This window comes from Nyctereutes procyonoides, unplaced genomic scaffold (assembly GCF_905146905.1).
Source record: "Nyctereutes procyonoides isolate TBG_1078 unplaced genomic scaffold, NYPRO_anot_genome, whole genome shotgun sequence".
In the NCBI taxonomy this organism is placed as follows: Eukaryota; Metazoa; Chordata; class Mammalia; order Carnivora; family Canidae; genus Nyctereutes; species Nyctereutes procyonoides.
In genome coordinates, this window is record NW_026575128.1 from 6330964 (window position 1) to 6356306 (window position 25343).

The window sequence follows — 25343 nt, forward strand, 5'->3', positions numbered from 1 at the left end:
AGGTTCCCTGCTCAGCAGGAAGCCTGCTTCTCCCTCTACCCCTCCCCCCTGCTCGTGATCTATCAAATAAATAAAAAAAATATTTTTAAAAAATCAAGCACTGGTGATAACTCAAAAACAGTATTATATAAGCCTACAGTTGAGAACATTTTCTTGCAAAATTTCTTCCATGAGTGAAAAACATAAAAATATTCCATGTTAGTATTGTACAGATAGCTTCTAATTTCTCGAGAACTTGACAATTCAATAACAAACGTAGAAAAAAAACTGGCTAATTCAAAACAAAAAATTCCTCCAAATTACTTCACTATTACTTCAGAATAATGTAAACAATTTTTTATTGTAACCAAAAGACAAAAAGCCCACATTAAAAGAAAATACCAGTTATGTGACATGGTTTTGCTAAATCTCAATAGTCTTTTTTTTTAAGCAATGGTAGCCAAAGAAAGTTATTAATATTAACACAGATAATGGCAGAAAACTACAGAAACTCTAAATACAGAAAGGCTGTTCATGTATCCTAACAGCATAACCATTATGGTTGAAAAACCACACAATATTCTTTCTCACATCTGTTTTGTTAATGAGCCAAGAATGGGGGTCTATTGGGTATCCTAGACAACTGAATTAGAAGTAGGAATGTCTGGTGAATGCTATTTACCCCAACAAACTGAGACTATATAGGTTTGGAAAGGACACTATTCTTAAATAAATTGTATTTTTAGTTTTATCTTCTCAGAAAATGAACTATTACTTGCCTTATTCCCCCATCTATCAAAAAAAAACCTTATAAATTATTCTATATCCCAAGTTTTAAACGTTAAAATGTGTTTTGTTAGATTAACAAAATATTTAATCATTTTATTTTTCAGATAGACTCTCAAATATTTAAAGACTATAAAGAGCTATGTGAAACACGATGGCTGCTATATGAAAAAACTAGAAAACAGTATCAATTAGAATACAACAGTTTATGACAGTTTAGCAAGAACTGTATTCTGAACTACAGTTTTCCCATATACGACAGAGAACTCTTCCAGGAAATGTCCCCTCTACAGGGCCCCAGGTCTCTGCATGCTATCAGCCTGGCTTATAGAACCAAATAAATACAATGTTCCCACTGGAAAACAAATGAATATAAACTAAATCTAAGTTACCAACTTAGTACATAAAATTCTCCAAAAAGAGCAAAAGGAAGGACTATCTCGAAATCATTTCATTCTAGCAGCTTTCTTAAATTACTTAATTCCTTATTATTATTTTTAATAAAGAAATTTACTAGTTTGAAACCTGGCTTAGAAATTTAAAGAGTGATCAGGATGATGGAAACATGGCTAACATGATTTTAAAAGTCTTCATTATGTTACTCAAATTACATTTCAGGGTTACCTATATGTTCTTTTTCTCCTTTAAGTCTTTGTTTAGAAGAACAAAATTGTTTCTTGCCTCCTTTCCAATTTTCCCTCAGGGAAAAAAATTTCCATCACTGTAAGAGAAATTAAATTCTAAAACAAAAATCAAAATAATCTTGCATATTTTTAAGTCCCACTGCTAGTCAAGAGCAGCAAATATCAGGAAAAAAAGTCATGATGGCCACTCAAGAACAGCACAAGTTAAAATTTAAGTGGCAACCAAGTAGAAAAACCTTTTGCATGTTCAAAATTCATGCCCTGTAGACAGAGAAGCATTTTGACAATTTTTTCTTCAAGACAAAAATCCACAAGTGAGAAAACTTATATTCCAAAGTGATTTAAAAAAGATTAAGTACTAAAATACTAAAAGATTAAATACTTTATTCATCTCATTCAAACTTAATTTCATATATGCAACTTCTGTTTTTTTTGAACTTGTTCTCAAATGATTTTTTTTTCTAGTTTTTTTATTCTATTATTTTTTTCTAGTTTTTTTATTCTATTATTTTATTTTTTATTCTATTATTTTCTAGTTTTTTTTATTCTCCATGCATGGAGCCTAACATAAGTTTGAACTCAGGACCCTGAGACCACGACCTAAGACTCAGATGTTTGATGGACTGAGCCAACCAGGCAACCATAGATTTTTAGTATTTAAAAAAATCCAGAGCCTTGAAACCACTTTGCAGATCCAAATATGAATTTAAGAGTATCACTAAGAAACATGGTCTATTTACTCCTGCAACACTGTATAAGACTGCGACCAAACGTTATCAAACCACTTTGCACATCATTAATTTCAAGTAACAGCAAATGTTTTTCTTCCTTGGCAGGTAAGTACAATTCCTTCTCCCTTAAACAGTAGTCTAACTACACCTAAAAATACCTATAGAATAGGTCCTAAAACCCTGCTACAAAGGAGAAGTGATATCCTAATGAATGTTTCTGCAGCTTCCATTCACACATTATTTGGAATTAAAACAAATACTTTTAGTCCAATTGTAACTAAACTATAAAAAAACAACAACAACCAGAATTTCATTAGAAGTTTTCCTAACTAAAGAGTCACAGGCACAGATGAAAAACTATTGTTATATTTAAAAACCAATTGTGCTAGCTTTTCTTTCTGGTTAAAGTTTACGCAGTTCTTTTTTTTTTTTTATGATTTTATTTATTTATTAGAGACAGAGAGAGAGGCAGAGACACAGGCAGAGGGAGAAGCAGGCTCCATGCAGGGAGCCTGACGTGGGACTCGATCTTGGATCTCCAGGATCACACCCTGGGCTGAAGGCGGCTCTAAACCACTAAGCCACCGGGGCTACCCAGTTCTAAATCAGTACAATGAACAGGACACCCTAAAAAATCACTTAAAATATTACATGCAAAAATGGACAAATATTCACTTTTAGTAATGATTCACCCAGAAACAATTAACATAGCATTTGTAGCCAAAGTCCAAGTCCCCCATGTAAATAAATGTAAGTTTCCTATTTATCTTCCTAAGAACTAAAATTTAAAATATCCTGTCATAAGGTAATACCTAAGACTTTCCACACACAAACCAAACCTTAGAACAAAATTGGAGCAAAGATCCAACATTTACTCAATAGACTATCAAAACATTTATGTCTAAGAAGATGTTTTTAAGAAATCTCTACACCCAAAGTGGGGTTCAAACTCACAACTGAGTTCAAAAGTCACAGGCTCTACCAATGAGCCAACCAGGCACCACCATGTCTGAAATATTTTAAACCAAAATATGGACCTACCTATTTTTTTTATGTTTTATTTTTAAGTAATCTCCACATCCAACATGGGGCTCCAACTCACAACCCTGAAATCAAAAGTCTCACGCTCCAAAGACTGAACCAGGCAGCCCCCTCCCTTACCTCTCAAACTCTTGACTTAAAACTTAGTTGTATATTTTACCCAACTATGCTTTCAGTTACACATGCAGCATTAACAATTACACATAAGACCCAGGAAGAATGGAAACTTTGTTTCTGATGATGACAATTCTGAGCCATATTATACTTTATCTCCATTATTAGATTAGTTAATCATGTATGAACTGCACTGAAGAGCAAACTTTTGAGTTTCAAGAGGGTCTAAGTATACGGTCGATATTATATAATTCTACCTCCCCAGATGTGAAGATAGTTAAATGTGTATATATTTCAGCAATGGCACATGCAAAAAGAAGATGTAAAATTTATCTATAGCTCAAGAACTCACAGGAGTGTTTACTGAATCACACTTGGCTAGTTGGACCAGTTGGCCAGGCGACTGGACTTCAGAAATATTTTTGAGGATGTTGTCCATACATTGGGCCATAGTTTCATACAAAAAACCCAAAGGTGAAAAACACTTAAAAAAATTTTTTTTGAACTATCTTTAAAAGTCTTAGGGTGATTAATAAAGCATTTAATTTTCATGTTTTGTTTTCCAGGCCTGATAACAGGACACTTACGTAAAAGTCACCTATAGCCCTAGATCATCCTATTCACTCAAGAGTATGGTACACAATTAAAAGACAAAGGCAGGGCACAGTTTCAGAAATATACAAATCAATGATAAACAAATGAAAATCTAAAACTTCACAAGCTCGGGGATCCCTGGGTGGCTCAACAGTTTAGGACCTGCCTTTGACCCAGGATCGAGTCCCCCATCGGGCTCCCTGCGTGGAGCCTGCGTCTTCCTCTGCCTGTGTCTCTGCCTCTCTCTGAGTCTCATGAATAAATAAATAAAATCTTAAAAAAAAAAAAAAACAAAAAACACTTAACTTTAAGAAAAAAAAAGTAAAACTTCACAATCTATAAAGTATCCCTTTTAAAGAAAACATGATGATGACAGAAAAAAGAATGCAAAAGAGAAACAGAAGAAACTGATTAGAAAAAATTTCATGTAAACCTTGCAATAAAAAAAAAACCTTGCAATAATCTCCTCGCCCCATCGTCCCCCCCCCCCCCGCCCGCTGCTACAAATTGAGCGCTGTTTGCATCTACTGACACACCTCTTAACCTAATCAACGAAACCCCTCATTATGATTAGGTCACCGATCTCCTTTATCACTTAACTTTTTCTTATATTCAAATACCTCCCAGACTAGCAAAACGACACGTGAAATTCAGGAACTTGTGATCTCCATCAGCAACGAGACAGCCCGTCCCCACCTCAATATTCCGAAAATCAACTCAAAAATGTGCTACCGTCTGGATGAAGCGCACTTCCAAATCTACCACGTTATAAGTATGATTTTTTGGGAAGCAGATCATTATGTAACACCTACTTTGTGTCTCCTAGTTACTTAAGAATCGTAAAAAAAGTGCTTGTTTGTTTATTTATTTTCCCCCAAGGCAAGTACTGCCCATGTTGCAGATTTTCTCAAAAACTGCCGTTTCCCCAAGAGGAGAGAGAGCAGGTTGTTTTAATTTCCAGATCTCCCGGAATAGGAGAGTCTTCTCCGGGGACCAGGGAAGGCGGAGGGAGTCCGAGCAGCAGCTCGCGGATCCACGTCGCCGCGGGAGCGGGATGCGGGCCCGGGGGCCGGAGGCGGCGGCCGGAAGGAGCTGCGGCCGGGCCGTGACCTCGCCCTCGGCCGGGCCCGCCCCGGGCTCCCGCTGCCCGGCGGCTCCGCGGGACGCGCACCCCGCACGCCGGCCGCCCGAGCAGCGAAGGCGACGCCGAAGCCCGCCTGCTCGGGGGAGGACCCCGAAGCCTGACGCTGCCAGCGGCGCCCCCCGCCGTCCCGCCCTCCGCGCAGCTTCGCGTCCTCCGGGCCCGGGACCCGCGGCGGGGCTGCGCGGGGGCGGAGGGGGCGGGGAGGGGGACGACCGCGCGCTGCGGGGCTCCGGGGCTCCGGGGCTCCTCCCGCCCCGCCCGCCCGGCAGCCGCGGCTCGCTCACCTGCGGAGCCGATTTCCATTCATGGAGCTGGGGGGGGTGCTTCGGCCGAGAAGGGCGCCCGCCGCTGGAGGCGCGGAGGCAGCGCAGGGGCGACGCGGGCGCCGGCCCCCCGGCGGGCGGCGATGGGCGCTCCTCGGGGACGGCCGCCGCGGGGAGGCAGCGCGCGACCCGGCGGGCGGAGGGCGAAGCGGGAGGCGGCCCGGACAGCCCCGTGGGTAGGCGCGCCGCCCGCCGCCGCGTCCGCTCCCGCGGCCCCTCCACGACTGCGGCGCCGCCGCCGACCTCGCCGGGGGCCGCCCCCGGAAGCCCGCTGCCGTCACTTCCGCCGCCCCCGCCGCGCCCTCCGCCCCGAGCCGTGCGGCCGCGACGTCGCTGCGGGCCGCGGGGAGGGGCGGGGGCGGGGCCTGGGCGGGGCAGGGGGCGGGGCCGGGCGGGGCGGGAGCAGGGCCGGGCCTGGGCGTGGCGTGCCGGCCGGAGACGAACTGGGGGAGCCGCACTCGGCACCACCCCGCGCCGGGCGGAGCCTTTCCGAGGCGGCGGCGCTTACCTGGGCGGGAGCCTACCTGCGGCGCGGCCGCTCGGGAGCGCCGGGCCCGGGCCTGCCGCGGGCTGAGGCACAGCGCACCCCCCGCCCCGCCCGAGCACCCCGCCCCCTCCGAAAGCGGTCAAGCGACCACTAGGATCACTCCCAAGTCCGGGGGCGGGGGACGCCCTGACGACCCTGGCGGTGGGGAGGGCCGTACAACTTAGCACGAGAAAGGAGTATTAAGGAACAAGACTTTACACAAACACCACATCGGATAATGTCCTCGTTTGACACGCTTTAATAGCGTCCCGGCACGCCGAGATCGACTCTTGCGGGGCCAAAGCGCGCCGCGCGCGCCGCCCCTTCCTTCCAAGCAAGACCCACTAGGCTGCAGCTACGCCGTCCGCTCGCAGTCCCCGCTGTGCGCAAGCCTCTTCCTTTCCCACGTGGCGCCCCTCGGCTCGGTTCCCTGGGCCAGGAACTGAGCCTCTCCTTTCCCTCCCCCCTCAGCTTCCCTTCTTCCCTTCCGTGCCCCAGAACCTTCTTATACCGCAGCCTTATTTAGAGAGGTCTTTTCTTGATCACTAATGGGGGGAGGGGGGCGTTCTGCTATTACAGCATTTCCCTAAGAATCCTCCCAACCTGTAGTTTTACTTTAGTTTGTGTGCCCCCCACCCCGCACCCCGCACCGGCTTCTAAGCCCTAGCTTACCGCGGCCAGCACACTCACTAGGGAACAGTAGGTCCGTAATATGTTGCCTTAATGAAAGGTGATGCTATTCACATTAGAGATTCGTGATTTTTGCCTGTGTCCCTAAACATCAGTAATGTCATTTAGACCTTTAAAAATCAAAGTGCTTTTTGTTTTTTTAAAGCTTGGGACAAAGAGAAAAAAGGAGAAGTATCTTCAGCCCCCCCCCCCCCCAGTCACGGTGGGACTTTGGGTCAGTTGCTTGAGCCTCTGGGTTTGTTTTCTTATCTGAGAAATGGAGAGAATAACGTACCTTACACAACTGCTGTGAGATTAGGGAACGTACACAAACCAGAGCAAAACCTAACTAAAAGTTAGTGAAGAGAAAGTTTGCTATCGTTAACATTTTAAAGCACTTATTAGATGCACCTACTTTACAGTAAACGTTTCCTAAATGGATGGGATTCAAACCCTCTTCTGTCTTGACTTCAATTCCGCCTTCTTCCTACTCTTAACCGTTTTTACAGAATACATGGAGTTTAAAGTATCAAATTGTTACCAGATGAAACACTGTATCCTAAAAGTTACTTTCAATGCCTGACTATCCAGAATCCAAAACAGTAGCAGCATCCAACAGGGTAAATACCAACGCTTGTGCAAGGGTCTATCACACCCTCAACCTCCCGTTCTGGAACTGATTCCCTAAGTGACTGCACGCTTGTTATCTCCCAGAACATAAACATGGTGATGAACCGCTGAGGAAGGTCACTGTCTTGTTGACCTTGATGGAGGAGGACTTGGATCTCCTAATTCAGTATAATGTCAATGAGGCCTTCCCATCTACTTCTGCTATTCAGGGACACCACCACCTCATCATAGAAGGAGCCCAGGTGAAAAGGTACATTAATTGCAATATCAAGAAGTGGGAAGGCGAAACGTCTATGATTCTGCCAAAAGCAAATTGCATGAGGCTCTCCCTGGACCACCCTATTTATGGCCAACCTCATTCCCAAATAAGTTGGCTTTCAAGGCCATAGAGCAGGGTCTTTGTGTACCTTGTTAACTGCCATAGCCCCAGGGTCTAGAACAGTGCCAGTGCCTGGCTGTGGGATGGATGGATGGATGGATGACTGGGCTTCAAGAACAGGGCTCGGAAGCAGGCTAAAAACTCTGTCCTCATCCCTTGTAACACTGGTTGCTTTCCGAAGGGAGAACTATAAAATAGTACAGACCTCTGAGGGACAAGGAAATCAGTGCCCTCTGAAGTTGCATTCCTAGGCTTCCTGTGCTAGGTAAACATCACGACTGATGATGAGAGCAGCTGGATAGAATCCTCTCTTAAACGTGGGTTGAAGTAGTCAATTTGACTGGAGTCAAATCTCTTCTCCCAGACCATCGGCTTTTACATAGCAGAGAGAGAGAGTTATTCTGTACTGCAGCAGAACACGATATAAAACACATTGGCCTTAGGGACAAAGCTGAGACTGAAGGCCCTCTGCTGCTGTATGTGATTCCAAAAAAAGTCACTCTCTGAACCTTGTACTCATCTCTAAAAGCCAAAGTACCCAAGTAGGAAAGACATTGCTGCATACCTACCCAGGAACCCTTATCCTCCTTTCTTGCCTAGCAGACCAGACTTGTCTTTCTAAACCACAGATTGATGAAGCAGGATAACTGCTCAAAGGTAACTCCTAGTTAATCTAAACCTCTCATGATGGATGATCTCATTTGCTTTGCCAATGACAAGAGTAGGAAGATGACCCATTTCTAGTGCAGGATAGGAGGCCAGATCTGCTGGGGCTTCCAAGGATTTCCTTACTTTAACATGAAATGTAAGGAAAAATTAGTCCTTTTTCTGCTAGACATTATTCTGTCAGCATTTCCTTCCTGGAATTACAATAAACACCTTGCGACCCTGAGGGTAACTAGCATAAACCAACACAGAGGATCAGAGGAAAGTCACTGTGAGAACCTGGTTTGTTGGTATTATCATTGAGCCACTGAATTATTAACCAACCTTGGAGCCATATTAAATCAAGATTTATTTATCATGTTACTGGTTTCTTATTTAAGCCAATTTAATTGGGGGTTTGTTATGTGCAATTAAAGCTAACAAACTACTTCACACAAATGCTGTGAAGATGCAATTAAATAACAGATACTGTACAAAACACCTGCTCAAGTACTTCAAAGGATCCAAGACCCTCCCCCCTTTCAGATCACTTCCATTAAGAAGCCATAGGCCTTTTCCAAAAACATGGCTGGGAACTCCCAATGTCTCTTCTAAGATGAAAGTTCCCTGCCTTCAGAAGGTGGGGAAAAGGAATGGAGGGCTCCCTACAAAGGTCCCTAAGACTTCTTTGTCCAAAAAGGACTTTGCCAAGAGGATAGTCCCGAAGCTCCTGCATCTGGAACAGATGGCAGTGTATTCCTGAAGGGTAAGCCACAGTGGTCCAAAATCCTTGATATGGTATCCTGAGGAAGGAAGGCAGTTGTGGTACTAACGTGGAGAACTTTTAAACGTGCCTCAGCCCCAGAAAGTCCACTTTTCCAGTTTAAAGTTAAGAGTACTTCTGTCATGCTCTGCAACTTCTAAGCTTGCCAGGTTTCCTCAACCTGTAGCCAGAGGAATAAATTGGCTTGAAAGCTAGGAACAATTAGGGACAGCTGTTTGCTACAATTCAATGCTACCTTCCATTCAAGCAGTGCAGACAGCAGTCTAGGGAAGGCCTGGGATCAGAACTTGAAAGTCTTCTCTTTGCACTATAACCCTTTCATTTAACCACCAAACCCTAACTGCCATGAGATTCTGGGGTTTGCTACGCCAAAAGATACCCAACAAATACCCTGCCTCACTCTGCTCCAAGGCACTTCCCAGACAAGAATGTGCTACAGTTTATGTTGCCAACTGACACAGCAAAGGAAAGGCTGCTCAACCAATACTAAAGAGGGAATGTCCGGGGGTATTCAGACAAGCCTTTACTCAAAATCTTGAGCTCCAGGACCAGACAAATCAGGATAGTGGAAGCCCACTATCTTTTTCTCTTGAGCAGCAACCAACAGTCAGAATCTGAAACCTTTAGAATCTCAATCATTTCTAAAACTAAAATTTATGGCAAAAATGTGTCATAATGATTACCCTCCCACTTAACTCTACTAAATACTTTATTTCTGCTTCATTAAGGGTCATAGATTTATTTCGAGTTTTATTTCAATTGGGAAAAATCTCCATGTCCCAATCTGCTCAAGTTCGATCAATCTCACTAACCCTGGCTGCTGAAAAGGAGCTGGGTAAGGCTGGCTTGCTTCCAAGGGCATCTGACAGGTGGTAGACACAGGTTAGCTTTGCAATTTGAAAAGTCACAACACTTGGCCTCCAGAGGAATGCTAGGGCCATTTATGTACACACTAGCTGCTACTGAAAATTTCTCACTAGGTCCTGTGCCAGAATCCATCTCTGAGCCATCTTCCCCCAGTACACAGAAATAACAGTGCTCTAGCAATACCAGGGAGGAATGCCAGAATTTACATGCTTGACAACTGTACCATCAGCTTAAGGTACATAAAACCATAAAACCTCCAAGCTGGGGTGAGATTAGGAAAAGATGATGGTAATCTGGTTAAGTTTCTACTTACCTGAAGAGTCAGGTTCATCCTGTGCACTCAGTATCACTTCTTGACTCCCTCTCTGTGTTCATGAACCACAAATTTCTAGATCATTTCAATTCTATTCACAAATATTGATCCCTTGATATATGCTACAGCCCTGAGGTGACAAAAAATGAACAATGTAGTTTTGGCTCCTAGAAGTTCACAGGCTCTGGGAAAACACATCATGAAAATAAATAAAGCAAGCTGCTAAGTGCTATCAAGTGCACTGGAACACCATCTAGGACACTGGTTAGGAACAAAATTAGGTTTGTTTATTTTATTCTTTTACAGGTATCTCCTGAGGACAGGAGGAGGTGGAGGTGGAGGTGGTGGTTGTGGTGAACAATTCGGAAATCCTGGTCTTAGCCTTATTTAAATTAGGTTTTTTTCAATGCTCATTTTCAAGAAATACTGGAGAATGACCACATAGTTGTAAGATGCCAAAGAAGACGGAGTGGAGGATAGTAAACTGAGTAGAAAAAAATACCTCCTCCTCAGTGCAGCAGTTCATGTTGTTAATTATGCCCTTCTTGGATCCTATTGCATTCTAACTTTTCTCCTACCTCATTAAGTAAAAACTAAACAAGGTATCTAGTAGTGATTTAACAGTCTTCTTAGGCTCAGCTTCCTCTCATCCTTTAAATTGTGTTTCCTGGAGTTGGACACTATGTTTTTCTTGATCTACTCTTTTTCTAAGCCATCTTGTTCATTCCTATGGCTTTACCTACCATCTATAGGAGGAGTATGAATCCCGTTATCTACAACTGCAGTTCTGTAGTATTCCCTGAGAACTAAAATGTGTGTTTACTGGAAACCTTAAACTTGTTGCCTCATGGGAACCTCTAAACTCAGTCTTATACAAGGCAGTCTTCACAAAATTCACCATCTTTCTTCTATATTCTTCCTTCTCCCCCAGTGTTGGTTAGAAAAATGTCCCAACATACCCATTGCTCAAGCAGAAACCTGAGCGCTATTAGCCTCTGCTCCTCTCTTTCCCTTCCATCTTCTATTGAGTACTATCAATTCTATCTTCTGAGCATCTCTCAAAAATCTTCCCTTTCCTATTTCACTGCTACAGCTCAATAGCCTCGTATCAGTCTCTCACCATTTGGCCAGGGAATCATTTGGCCACTCCTCTCCCCCACGAAACTTTAAGTTCCTTAAGGAGAGAGACACGGTTTTCCTCATTTTTGATCTGTGCTTGCCTCCTCCCCCAACAATACTGCTGGACACAATGCTTTGCATGGTTTGTTGAATGAAGAATAAATGGAGGGCTTGTGAAGGATTACATATAATCTGTAGTTTCAACATTCTGGTATTTTTTTTTATCCACTTTCCTATATAAGTGATGGTTCTGCTCTTATAACAATCTATTAGTCTAACCTAAAAATCTATCAGAGATATAATTAATCCCAACAGTTTGCTTTGCTAATGGGGCTGGGGAAAAAGAGAGAGAGAGACCGCACTTTAGAAATAGAAGCCACTGTTGTCTTTATAAAACACAGAATTGTGCTGCTGTTGCTTGCTTTAGAAGGAACTGTACATTACAGCTGTTGGGAAAATTTTACAATGGACTGGACAAGGTACAGCTCAAAGCAGGACACAAACACAAGTCTCAAAAGGAAACAAATGCAAACAAGTACACAGCTGTGGGGCTCCAGGGACATTTCCCCATCCATGCTGGACTTGAGAGGGATAAAAAGTTTAGAAACTAAAGTGAAACCCAGAGTAGTCACACATGCCCACCAGATGGCTGCTAAGTGCAACATCACACACCAATCGGGTTGGACTGTGTGCACAGGAAAGTCATTTCATTTTTCCTTATTGCTACTACACCAGGGGACTCAGTGCATTTGACACATTGTCTTTATTTGCACAATCCTTGGAGGGTTTCCTATTTTCCTTTTTAAAGAAGGAAATCTGCCTTCCCCACCTTATTCTGTTTTATTTTGAGCCCATTCCCTCCACTCCCATTCTTAGGCTCCCAAACAGCAGCCAGAGGTTCTAAGTCAGTAGGAATAGAGTAAGGGGAGAGCACCAACCTAGCCTCTCTCCCTGCCTAGGGAGAAGGCAAGTCCTAATAAAAGGGGGGAAAGAGAAAACCAGAGAATCCCTTCTCCCCAATCTGCTTAGAAGGCTAAATAGGAAAGAGTGCCCTGCATATCCCTGCCATGATCAGACTTTAAAAGGAAGGCATCCCAGCTACCATCCTGGATTGGCCGAGGCCCAGTAAATATAAAAAATAACTTCCCCCAATGTAGTTTCCAAAACTGCATTTTGGCTAGTTTGAGATGACTTTCCACCCTGAAGGGGAAGGAACTTCCATTCTTCTTTGTTACACATGATGCCAGGTCTAAAACACTGTCCACCAGCCTTGCAGATAGATACCCCATGGGCCAGCAAAGAAGTCAAATTGTCCCCTTGGCTGCCCATCCTGAGTGCTAGCCTCATTTACTGAATTCTGGTCCCCAAAAAACCAGAAACAAAAACAAAAACAAAACCCATCCAAGAACATTGTTGCTTAGCCAATGAGGAGGCCTTAATGGGGCTATCTAGTAGGTGGGAACCAGGAGGTTTTTAGGGAGATTTCATGCTTTTAGGTACCTTCCTCATCATTATTCTAAACCTAAGTTCCCATCAACAATAGCCCCAGGCTTATCCCAAGGTTCAGCAATAGCACCTCAACCCCCAATGGGTCAGACTAGACTGGAAAAATGATCAATAAACAGTGCTCTTTCCCGTCTTTTATCCAAATTCTCTCCCATTTTCTTCCGATCACTCTCTTCTTCCCCATGTCCATCCCCTAACCCCCCAACACCGGAAACCAAGTAGCTCAACCCTAGGACATCCTCAGAAAAGGGAGGCCCCAGTAGAGACATGGAACCAGATCTAGAAAAAGCAATGAGAGAAACCAACCCCAAGGAATGGACAGGTGTGGAAGTTGTCAGAAGCCCTCCTGATTTCATGCCAGGTAGGCAGGCTTGCTGATCTGCCTTTGTATAACATTGATGGCAGTCAAGCCCAGAGAGAACATCACCAGGCTTGGAGAACAGATTCTTGGTCTTCTGCAGCCAAGGAGTATTAAGCCTGACCTTGCTAGCTAACAGTGGGATTATCATAGCCATGCAGAGAATTCATCATCACGTAGGCAGGCAGGCCAGCAAACAAGCTTAGTGAATTGAAAAAAGGAAAAGGACACCAGGGAAAGAGATAAGTAGAAAAGAGAGGCAAGAGAGTAGAATGAAGGGAGCAAGAGACCTGTCCAAGAGGATGAGGCTGGGGTCCCCCCAACACTTTCTCAGAGCACAAGTAAGAAGCACCACTTAACCAAATCCAAGAAATCCAAAGCTTGTTGCTAACACCACTTCTCAAACTGCATGCACCATCTTTCAAACAAGAATAATCCTCAAGGTCAAGGATATTTTTCAAGTCTCAAAGATTTAAAAAAAAGAAATCAGAGCAAGAAGTCATTTTTTTGCCATTGCCCAAACTGCTTCTCTTGCTTTTTTATTTCATGAATGGCATGTGCAATGCCTAAGGGCTAAAAAATGCTTTTTAAGCCCCAGCTCAAAATCCAAATGGAGAGAGTGAGGCAAAGAGAGAAAAAGGAGAACATAAACTTGTTGCTGAGAGTAGGTGGTTACCACCAGCTCCCTATGGATATTTGCAAATGCTGGTGAATGACTGGACCCTCCAGGAACAATGCCCTGATCCCAGCCCCTAAATGCACCCAAAGAAGAGAACATGCAGAGCCCATTGTCCCAAGAGAGCTCCCCTCCCCAAAGGGTGACTGAACACGAAGTAGACAGTATATGAAGGCGATGGACAGGGCAGATGGAGTGTTGGCATCACTCTCTTTAGGCACTTGTGTAAGGAATGTAGGCTCTCCAGTGAGCTGCCTCCTCCCAGAGCCCTCCATTCTGTTCTTCAGCTGGGCTGTGCCCATGGGGCATCCCATGCCGTAGCCAGTAGGAAAGAAGTAGAGGAGTTACTCAACAGTCCTGATGCCTTCTCCATAATCAATGTTTGTGCTACGTTTTGTGAAGTTGCTGAACAAAGTAGCCAACCAGAACAGAACCTGGGATAGACTGTTTTGCATAGCAAATCTGGGTCTGTACAAGGGCTGCTGGAGAGGGGAAATGGTAGCTCTAAGCACATAGGCCAGGATTCAGACTGGCCCAAGCCTGAGCTAGGTCTAAAGTGTCATGGCTTCATCACCAGATTGGGGCAAACCCAAGCCCAGGCTCCTCACAAAGAGGAACTTCCACACTGAAGCTGCAACTCCTCATCCCAAGCAGTGGGACAGGAAAAAAATGAACAGTTAAGGAAAGAGGGGGCCTTGCCTCAAGGCCAGCAGGCACCAAGCTAGAAACCCCCTACTTTTCCAGTTCTGCAAGACAGCCAAATCCCATCTTTATCCAGGGAGACAAAAACAAAACAAAACAAAACAAAAGGCCCATGCCACCCACTCACATGCCCTAGTGGGAAACTGGGAAAAATTCATTTGTGTAAACAGAAGCAATAGGGAGCAGCAAAATCCCCCAGCCTGTCCACAGGACACACTGGAATCTGGGATGAGCCAAAGTGTCAGAGGACAGTCTAGAGAAAGGGAAGATGCACTTGCAGGAAGAGTACAGGGCAGTGCAGAGGAGGGCGCCTACAGCAAGAAAACGATATTATCTGCACAGGGGAAGGGTGGAGCCTGAGCCCCACCTTGGGAGATAACCACTCTCCCTACCTAGCCAGGCCAAAGAATAAGTCAGGTACATAGTTCCTTCTGATGGCTCAATGTTTCTGGGATGTAAACTTATTGGGCATGGGAGGGATTTCCAGATTTTGGCAACAGACTCAAGTTATGGTATAAAAATAACATTTAGTTTTTGCTCTTTTTTTTTTCTTATTTTAGACCTAAAGATCATTTGTTATAAGACACCCCAGTTAAGAAATATTGAAACATAATCGACTTGACCATCAGGGGAAAAAAGAAGCCAAGAATGAGAAATGCGATGTAAGTAACTCCAGACCCAGGCAGGTGGGAAGGCTCGAGGGGGGGTGGGGGGACAGGGAGAAAAGGAGGCGTCAAGTGGAAAGGCCAAGGGCCAGTCATCTCAGCAGCTCCTAGACTTGTCATGTCTGAAAGTGCAAATGTCAATGGACTTTAACCATCTTGAGGTTGTGATCTTTTTAAAAGCTAAATGAATATGGAAGTTAATTCCTTTGAATGCAAAGTAGCTGGCCCTCTGGCTGGAGGCTTGTTGGGTTAGGGGTATTTCTTCCCCACCTACCTCCTCTCCCACCCCCACCCCATCCCCCCAAAGAAAGGTACAAAAGGTTGCAGTTCTGCAGCATTACCGTTACAGGGAAGGCACTGGTTACCCACCAGTAGGCGGAAGGAAGACAGGGTCGTGTCACTTCAGAGCTAAGTGCCATAGTGCCTTAAGTCTTACTAGGGGCTGGATGTCTGTCAGGGAGGAGGTGTAAGATGGGGTAGACAAAGTAGAGAGAAAGGAATAAGGGAAAAAGGGGTGGCAGCTGGGGGAGGAGCAACCAAAATCATTAGCATTAAAAATCTTCCTACAAACTGGATTTTCAACCCATTAAAACATCTAGTATTCTAAAATATTGATCTGGGTCTGGTTTCGTTTTTCCTCTTAAACAAATCTAGACCTTTTCTGATTAAGGCTCCTAAAAAATCCTTCCCTCCTCCCACCCACTTTCTCAAGCCCCTCACTCTCCCATCTAAAGTATCAAACCCAAACCTACCAGCTTTTGTCCACGGGGCTGCAGAGCCGACCTTACCAAGCTGTCAGGCATAAGTCTTTAGCACTGTGAGTCACATGAGACACCTGTGTGTATGGTGGGCACCAGTGCTGCCCCTCTTGGTCCAGTGGGGTCAGGGCCAGATGTGACAAGATGGGTGGAGGGGTGGGGGTCATGAGGTGGACATCAAAGATTTCTGGCTGGTGGTCTGGCTTACTGGCCCTGTTCCCCACCCTTTTGCCCCCTTTGTAGAAGAAAACAAGGCCTTCTGAACGCCTCCCTACCCTCCCTCCTCCTCCTTGCTTCCTCTGGATTTGGGCGGCACAGCTCTTGGGGCTTGGAAAGCTTTCTTCTATCCAGTGAGGTAACAGCGTTCTGCCTTCAAGCGAAGTACATGGTGCGCAGAGTATCCTGGTGAACCTGCACGGCTTTGGCCAGGGCCTGGGGGTCCCGCCCATTGCTCTGCCCCGATATGTGGCTCCCCTCTCCACTGAAAAGCAAAAATGAAAGAAGTCCTTCCTGGTGCACTGAGCTGCTGCTAATCCATTCCCCCATTCAGAGTACCAATTCCTATACCAAGTTAAGAGAAAGCCCCAACCCAGATTTGGGCATATGAGCCCAAAGATACCATATTATATAATATTCATTTCCTTCTGCCCAAGGAAAGTTGAGAGGATCTAGTACCAGAGGCTGATGCAAAAGAAAAGCCACCTTGATCCTAGGCCTCACCTGTCATGTTCCTTGTCCACTAGGTGGTATCGTGCCCGGAAAGCCACCAGGCGGGCATAGTAGGCAGGTGCTGGGATAGAGACGGAGCGTGTGCATCGTACGTAAGTGTGGCACAGCTGGTACGTCAAGATCTGGAGCTCATCCGCTGTGAAACGGTTGTCATCCCAAAGGACATAGTAATGTGACGGTCGGCTGGTGCCCTGGGAAGATAGGAAGGTGAGGGGGCCCCAGGTTGGGCAGAAGGGATGGCCAATGCTAAGGAATAGGATCACTATTAAGAGTGTGGTTGGGGGGATCCCTGGGTGGCTCAGCAGTTCAGCACCTGCCTTCCGCCCAGGGCGTGATCCTGGAGTCCTGGGATGGAGTTCCACATAGGACTCCCTGCATGGAGCCTGCTTCTCTCTCTGCCTGTATCTCTGCCTCTGTGTGTGTGTGTGTGTGTGTGTGTGTGTGTGCATCTCATGAATAAATAAAATCTTTAAAAAAAAAAAAAGGAGTGTGGGTGGGTTGGAAGACACACACACAAAGCTACCTATGTCACAAAATACCCTTGTTATGGGCAATCCTGCCTAAGATGCTCAAAATGTACTTCTGTTCATATACGCTAAGAGCTTATTAAGAGAATAATCCTGTTCTGAATGCCCTCAGTGACACCTGATATATTTTAGAGACAATGGGAATAATCAATTCATTTTTGACCCATTGGAAACCCCTGGACATAGTCTGTCTACCTGGATGCCTGCATGGCTGCACAGATAGAAGTCGAACTCAAATGGGTGGGTGATGTTGGTGTCCACAGTTGTCCCAGCTGGGATGTTACCACTCTTCCCAATCTGTATAGAGACAAAGACAACCAAGATCCCAAGATCCCAAGGTCTGCCTGGCCCACCAGAATCTCAAAAGTAAAGCAGAAGTTGCTGTTCCTAGAGGGTATTAGATATTAAAATAATGGGCGGCTACTGTCACACAGACCTGATTTTACCATTCATTAGCTGTGTGACTTTAGCAAGTCATTTAACTTTTTTGAGGTTAAACTGGAGGTAATAATACCTACCTCACAGGGCTGCTGTGAGGAAGACACCTCGTACAGTGTCTGACATATAACAGAACTTCAATAAATAGTACTTCCCTTTTCTTCTCTGGGAGCTGGTCTATAGAAGGGTCTATAGGCGAGGGAGCTAGGATGAAGGAGCTGGAGTATAAAGGCAGGAGGGGACAAAAGGAAAAAAGGGAAGGACAAGAGCTGGGGGGAAGGGGCCAGAGACAATAGACAAACCAAGGATTAAATCCCCAAATTTATCTCAAGGGCTTTTTCCATATTAAGAGAAGGGAGACAGGATAAGGGTATGAGTGGCTTCCTCAATCTCTTACTCACTCGTTCATTCTTGTCAGCACAAAAAAGGCGTGTATGATGGCGTTTCTGCACTACAATGTAAGTGATCCCAGGCTGGTAGTCCTTTTCCAGTTTGATGCAGGCATCACGAATGGCCAGCAGCTCATAGTGCAGGATCTAGGCACGAGTGAGAAGGGAGACAAAGAGACATATAGCTTCTCCTAAGTCACATCTGTGTGAACTAGGAGGTTGCCATTTGTATATGGCTTTTTGCTCAGTCTCTTTATAAGCTGATACCCAACCATCACAGATGACAGAGCCTTCCTGTAAAATTAGTCTTATACTCAGTTGCCATGATATGTTGCTAAAAAACCTTGGTTGGGAGGCTGGCATCAGCAGAGAACACTCACCTGGTTCCTATAGATAAAGACACAGAACCAAAGCACACAGACATCACTAATATCACAATGCCCAAAGTAAGGTCAATTTCAGAATCAGGAGGATAACAGGAATTCCCCCTGAGCTCCAAGAGCAGACAGTGCTGAGATCACCAAAGAAGAGCAGACACATAGTTCAGGAATTGGTACAGAGGGAGTAGATGAATTCAGTCCTACAAAGAAGCAGGATTATAAGAAAATGGGCTAAAGAAGAACCCACAAGTAATTAACCATATGCAATAGTTGCCTTGTGGCCTTAGAAGTCAGATATAGGGAGTCAAAACTGTATGGTAGAAAATGGACAGAATGGAAATCAATTAGAACTAGGTTTAAACCCAAGCTTTATCCAGTTATATTCCTATTAGCAAGCTGCTTAACCCTCCTAAGTCTCATTTTCTCCACATCTACTAAAGTTAGCCTCACAAAACTGTTGTGAAAAGTGTAACAGATTAATTAAATAAAAGTATAAAAAACCTAGTAGGGGCTTAATAACTCCTGATTGCTTTGCTAAGCAGTTTGAATTTTAACCTAAGACTATGTGAAGCTACTAGACATTCCTGAACAGAAAAATGATAGTATAAATTTGTCTGCTGTTTTAGGGAAGACTGGATGACTTAGAGAAAACTGAGAAATGGATGAGAGCATAAACTCAAATCACACCAATTTGTCTGAATCCCAGTTCCACCATTGTTTAGTTTGGTTGACACTGAAGATATCATTTAACATTTCCAAGCCTCAAGTTTCATCATCTGTCAAATGGGATAATTATTATTTCATAGGGTTTTTCTAACCATTAAGTAGAACACATATGAAGTGCTTACCACAATTCATAGTACATAAGAGGTGCTCAATAAATAACAGCTGTATTAATATTAAGTGGTAGTCAAGGAGACCAGTTCATTATATACTCTAAACAACAGAATATGAAGACTTGGCAGGGACAAAGAATAGGAGGAACATTCTGAAGGAAGGTCAACAGCAGTAGTTCTCAAAGTGTGACCTCCAGACCAGCAGCATCACCTATGTAGGAACTTGTCAACTACAAATTCTAGGGGCACCTGGGTGGCTCATTCAGTTAAGTATCTGCCTTTGGTTCCGGTCATGATCCTGGGGCCCTGGGATCAAATCCCACATCAGGCTCCCTTCTCGGTGGGGAGCCTGCTTCTCCTTTTCCCTCTATCGCTCCCCCTACTCGTGCTCTGTCTCTATGTCAAATAAATAAGATCTTAAAAAAAAAATTAAAAAAAAAGGGAACTATAAATTCTAGGGACCATCCTAGACTAACTGAATCAGAAATTCTTAGAGCCTACAAACTATTTTAAGCAGCTCCTCATGTGATCTTGAAGCATGCTAATGTTTTGAGAACTATTGGTCTAAAGAATCAGTCTTCAACATGAACCAAAGAGTAAATAGGCATTGAGGGTCTTCTGTTATAAGAAAGGTCTGTAGATGCTTGTGCACACGACCTCTCAGTTGTGATGTCTCTTCCTAAGCCTTACTGCCATTTAGCAAAGCTCTCAAAGTACCACCTCCCAATGCCAATAGCTTTAAAAAAGGGAGCAGTACTCTCTGCACCCATTAGGCCCTTTGGCCCCAATGTGAAGGTTTTCTTCACCTACTTTGGGCCCTACCTGGGGGAGCTGGCCTTCAGGAACCCCATCTCGGTAGAAGATGATGCGGGTAGGCTTGAAGCGGGTAGACTTGTAGAACTGGATGAGCAGCTCACGCACCATGTAGGATAAGTCTTCAATGATCTCCTGCCGGGGTCGCTGCACCCGCACAGTAGCACAGTAACGGCTGGGGTGGGCATCCATACTGCCTACCACCTAACAATCAAAGAGGCAGGATCAGCCTCCAGAACTTCCACCCTCCCAACACTGTTAGGATATGGATTTGGAGAAGGCTTCTTAGCAAGAAAACTATGCAATCAAATTAGTAGGGTTTTGGATACAATGAGTCCTGGTTTCAATCTCTATCATGCATGCAGAAGTTATTTAATCCATCTGATATTCTTTTTCCTCTCAAATAGATAAGAATGCCACCTGCTTACAGTGCTACTCCTTGCAGGGATGCCTGGGTGGCTCATGGGTGAGCATCTGCCTTTGGCTCAGGGCATGATCCCAGAGTTCTGGGATCAAATCCTGCATTGGGCTCCCTGCGGGGAGCCTGCTTCTCCCTCCACCTATGTCTCTGCCTCTCTCTGTGTCTCTCATGAAAAAATAAGTAAAATCTTCTAAAAAATTAAATTAAAAAAAATAAAACACCTTGCATAAGACCTAGCCCACAGTAAGTACTTGGTAAGTTCGATTTTCTTACCCCTTGCAGGAGGGTAATGTGAAGGTCTGGCACTACCAACTCAAAGAGCTACAAGTTTGTCCTTTTCTCAATTTAAGTACTAATCTACGCAGTAATCACAATGAAGAGTGTTCCTGCAGGAGGTAGGAGTAATATCATTTTTAAAGGGGACGTGGCCAGAGCCTAGGATGGACAGCCACAAGGAAAACAAGGATAAGCATAGCATAGTATTTACCTGCATTTACTGTGATTAGCCCCGTTTGCCTAGAGAAATGTGAGGGTTGAGAAAAGAGAAGTGGGAAGAAAGGCCTGATCCCTAGCAATTCAGAAGCCCCTAGGGATGGGGAGCAGAGAAGCCAGAGACGGATTGGAAAGACAACTAATCTATTAGATGGATCAGGGGTAGGGATGGGGAAGAGGAAAGAACAGTCAGTCCCAGCAACTAGGTAACCACCTTAAAAAGGATTTCAGAGAAGAGATATGGTCTTTCCTATATCCCAAAAGTGGGCATGGAGAGAGAGAGAGAAATCTGAACACAGAGCAAGAGTGATGGAGACTGGTCAAAGTCTCTGGCCACCGCCTACACTCTCACTGCTCTCTCTGAAAAACAGATACCATACAGAGTTAGTTTAATGAAGATACCAAGGGAGTGGTTAATGGGAATGATCAGCTAGAAAAAAAGTTTTTATGAGGGGTCAAGCATCAGAGCTGAGGGAAGGATATTATGTGCAGTCTTCGAAGCTCAGAGCTAAAATGAGAACCTTAAGAAGAAGCTGGAGAGTATCACTCACTGCTGTGATAGAAGGTTTTTTCCCATCCCCTGCTGGGGGGTGTGTAACATCTGCTCCCAGGAATATCACTGGCTGTTGAAAGACGGCAGAGCTAAACAAAGAAGAGAAAACAAATGGTGAGGAGTTGGATCTTCTCTTCCTGGCACCATCTAGTACCCATTTTGGTCATCTCTCCCTTGTGTCTGATTCACTCTGCCTGGCCAGAGTCCTATCGTTTTGACAATCCCCGACATGGTACCTTGCTTGACGGGGCAAGTGGGCAACAGAGTTCATACCGCTGGTGTGGGACTAGGATGTTGTTAATGCCACCAAGTTTGACATTGATCTTCAGGCAGAGGTTGGATAGAGTCTGAGGCGAGGTCTTGACCACATTCTTCACTTGCACACACTGTGTAGCCATTCCCAAAAGTGTATCTCCAACACGTTTCACTTCAGCTATAAGCAGGGAGAGAAGTAATTAGTGCATTCAACAAATATTTACTGAATGCCGGATAGATGTCACGCAGGATATAAGAAGGTAAGAATACAATGATAACCAGAAACATAGAGTCCCTAATCATAGTGGTTACTGTCTAGTGACTAATCTAAAAATCATGAGAAGTACAACAATGATAAATGCTACAATAAAAAACTTCATGAAGATATGAGAGCATATATCAGGGGATAATAACCCAGTCAGGAAAGGACTAAATAATGATAAAAATGAAACCCAGTGGTGGAAAATCATTAGAAGAGGGGTGGAGTTGGGGCATTCCAACCAGAGGGAACGGCATGCAAAAATGCACTCTGATAGGAGTTCTGCTTGAGAAACTGCAAAGCTGGGTAGCCCAGGTGGCTCAGCGGTTTAGCGCCACCTTCAGCCCAGGGCGTGATCCTGGAGACTCGGGATCGAGTCCCATGTCGGGCTCCCTGCATGGAGCCTGCTTCTCCCTCTGCCTGTGTCTTTGCCTCTCTCTCTGTCTTTATCTCTCTCTGTCTCTCATGAATAAATAAAATCTTAAAAAGAGAGAGAGAGAGAGAGAGAGAGAGAGAGAGAGAAACTGAAAAGCCAAAGTAACTAAAAAGGAAAGTAAAGGACAAATTGAACACCAATAAAAAATAAATTTATTATTAAAAAAAAAAAAGGAAAGTAAAGAAACCATGGTGTAAGAGAAAGAATGCGGCTATCAGACTGACCTAAGCAAGAACTGAGGGTTGCTTGTACTAAGAAGACAGTTACTTAAGATAGAAAGAAACAAACAGGGGATCCCTGGGTGGCGCAGCGGTTTGGCGCCTGCCTTTGGCCCAGGGCACGATCCTGGAGACCCGGGATCGAATCCCACGTCGGGCTCCCGGTGCATGGAGCCCGCTTCTCCCTCTGCCTGTGTCTCTGCCTCTCTCTCTCTTTCTCTCTCTCTGTGACTATCATAAATAAATAAAATAAAATAAAATTAAAAATTAAAAAAAAAGAAACAAACAGGTTCAATAGAGATTTAAGGGACTCAGAGATGATATACATAAGGAAAAAGAATTTTTATGGATAAATTTCAAGTTTCTAGCTTTTGTAATAAAACAGGTCATAAATTATTTTTGAAACCTTTTGAGTTTGAAGTGCTTTTTGGTTATCCCAGTGAGGATGTCAATTAGGTAATGAGAATAGTAGTTCAAAGTGCAAAAGCAGTCTGAAAGGACATGCCAATATGTTAGATATTTTGTACAGAGGGTAATTAAAGGCATGATCTTGATGAGATCATCAAGGAAGAGAACAGCTGAAAGGAGGAAGGCTTAGACCTGAATCTTGAGGAACCCCCAGCATTTGCAGAACAATTAAGAAGATGAGTCTGCAAAAGAGAAATATCCAGAGAACTAGGAGGAAGACAGAGTTGTATCATGAATACCAAGGAAAATGAGAGTTTCAAGGAACAAGTGTTCAACTAAGTCAAATGCTACCAAGAGATCTAGTAAAATAAGGACTAGAAATGTCCTTTGTTTTGTTTTTTTAGTAGCCTCTATGCCCATCATGAAGCCCTAATGCATGGCTTAAACTCATGATGGTGAGATCAAGACCTGGGCTGAAATCAAGAGTCAGACACTTAGCTGACTGAGCCACCCAGGTGCCCCAGAGATATTCTCTGAATTTATCATTACAGAAGAAATTAATATATAGAGGCAAAAACTATTTTGCTGATACAAAGTGCCAAGGTGGAGATGTGGGATCAATGAAAGATTTAGTATGTTTTCGATGAGAGAGACCTGAACATATTTAAAAAGCTTAAAGGATCATTTCCACTATCAAGAGAGACAGAGTAGTTAGTGGCCAACCAATGCTTCTGCAGATAAAATTCAGAAAAGCCAGACAAAATACAGAAATCATCTTTTGAAGGCGGCAGAGAGGTGCTGAGACAAGAACTAAAGAGGCAAAAACTCCAGAGAGGAAGAGAATCTCACCAAGTTGAGCTATCTTCTGCAGCTGCTTTTTGTTAATTCTAGATGTAGACGAGAGGCTGAGATTCTAAGCTTTGCACAAGCAGAAGAACCACTGCCAGGGGACAGAGAAAGCAAGAGTTTCTGGAAGAGACAGACTAATTCCAAATGTGAAAGGTCAAAACACATACATACATTTATTTAAAAGAAAACATAGACTAGTATCTTATGATCTTGGGATTTCTTAAAAAGGACACAGAAATTACTAATCATAAAGAAAAAATATTATACAAATTGGAGTACATTAAAATTTTAAATTTCTGTTCAACAAAAGACTCCATTAAGAAAGTAAAAAGGCAAGTCACAGAGAAGATATATGTATGTATATCTTCTGTATGTATATATAATACACGTACATATTAAATAAAGGAATTATAAATCAGTAAGAAATGAATCACCTATAAATCAGTAAGAAAAAGGTAGTTAAGGCAACAAAAAGAAAAGGGAAAGACTTGAACAGGCACTTTACAAAAGAGCCAATTAGATGGCCAATAAACATATAAAAAGACACCAAACTTATTAATCATCAGAGAAATTCTATTAAAAGCACAACACATGGGACGCCCTGGTGGATCAGCAGTTGAGCATCTGCTTTGGCTCAGGGCATGGTCCCAGGGTCCTGAGATCGAGTTCCACATTGGGCTCCCTGCGAGGAACCTGCTTCTCCCTCTGCCTATGTCTCTGCCTCTCTCTGTGTCTCTCATGAATAAATAAATAAAATCTTAAATAAAATTTAAAAAAAAAAAAGGAACACACACACAAAAAGCACAACACAGTATCACTAGACACCATAAAAATGGCTAAAATGAAAGAAACAATACCAAATTTGGTAAGAGTAAAGCATCTATAATTCACATACAATGCTGGTAGAAGTGTAAACTATATACTCAAAATTCCTCCTAGGTATACAACCAATGGAAATGAAAATATATATGCTCAAACAATATGTATAAGAATATGTGCAGAGGCATTATTTAAAACAGTAAAAGCAAAAAAAAAAAAAACAGTAAAAGCTGGAAACAACACAAATGTATCTGCATTGATAGAATGGATAAACATCTAAATTATGTTACATAATGTTAACAAACTACAACTAAACAAACATGGATGAACTCACAAACATAATGTTGAGTCAAAGCCAGACACACCAAAAGTACATAATAAATGATTCATTTACATAAATTTCAAAGACTGTCAAAATGAATCTATGGCACTAAAAGCCAAAAGTGATTACCACTGATAGGAAGCTGTAGTGACTAGAAGCCGGAGGTGGTGGTCAAGTTTTGCTCCCAAAACTGGGTACTGGTCACCCTGCTGTGACTTTTTGTAAAAATTCACAGAACTGAACTCT

The 25343-nt window shown here is 43.6% G+C and overlaps 2 protein-coding genes across 6 annotated transcripts in view; both read right to left on the reverse strand.

The window, feature by feature from the left end:
- The window catches only part of AGO3 (argonaute RISC catalytic component 3), a 117075-nt gene extending 111505 nt beyond the window's left edge, over positions 1 to 5570 (reverse strand). The window contains exon 1 of the mRNA XM_055341622.1: positions 5318 to 5570. Within this exon, the coding sequence (XP_055197597.1) occupies positions 5318 to 5336 (19 nt within the window). The 5' untranslated portion in view covers positions 5337 to 5570. The remainder of the gene's footprint in view (positions 1 to 5317) is intronic.
- A 9927-nt stretch (positions 5571 to 15497) lies between these two features.
- Positions 15498 to 25343, reverse strand: part of LOC129520785 (protein argonaute-1) — a 32079-nt gene continuing 22233 nt past the window's right edge. For 4 of the 5 annotated variants that reach the window (XM_055341988.1, XM_055341989.1, XM_055341986.1 and 1 more), the window contains exons 13-19: positions 21805 to 21964; positions 21530 to 21620; positions 20075 to 20269; positions 18049 to 18183; positions 17405 to 17506; positions 16674 to 16873; positions 15498 to 16434 (exon numbers count right to left, since the gene is read on the reverse strand). In XM_055341988.1, coding sequence (XP_055197963.1) covers positions 16326 to 16434; positions 16674 to 16873; positions 17405 to 17506; positions 18049 to 18183; positions 20075 to 20269; positions 21530 to 21620; positions 21805 to 21964 — 992 coding nt within the window. In that variant the 3' untranslated portion in view covers positions 15498 to 16325. The remainder of the gene's footprint in view (positions 16435 to 16673; positions 16874 to 17404; positions 17507 to 18048; positions 18184 to 20074; positions 20270 to 21529; positions 21621 to 21804; positions 21965 to 25343) is intronic. The other variant, XM_055341990.1, reaches the window with a different exon arrangement.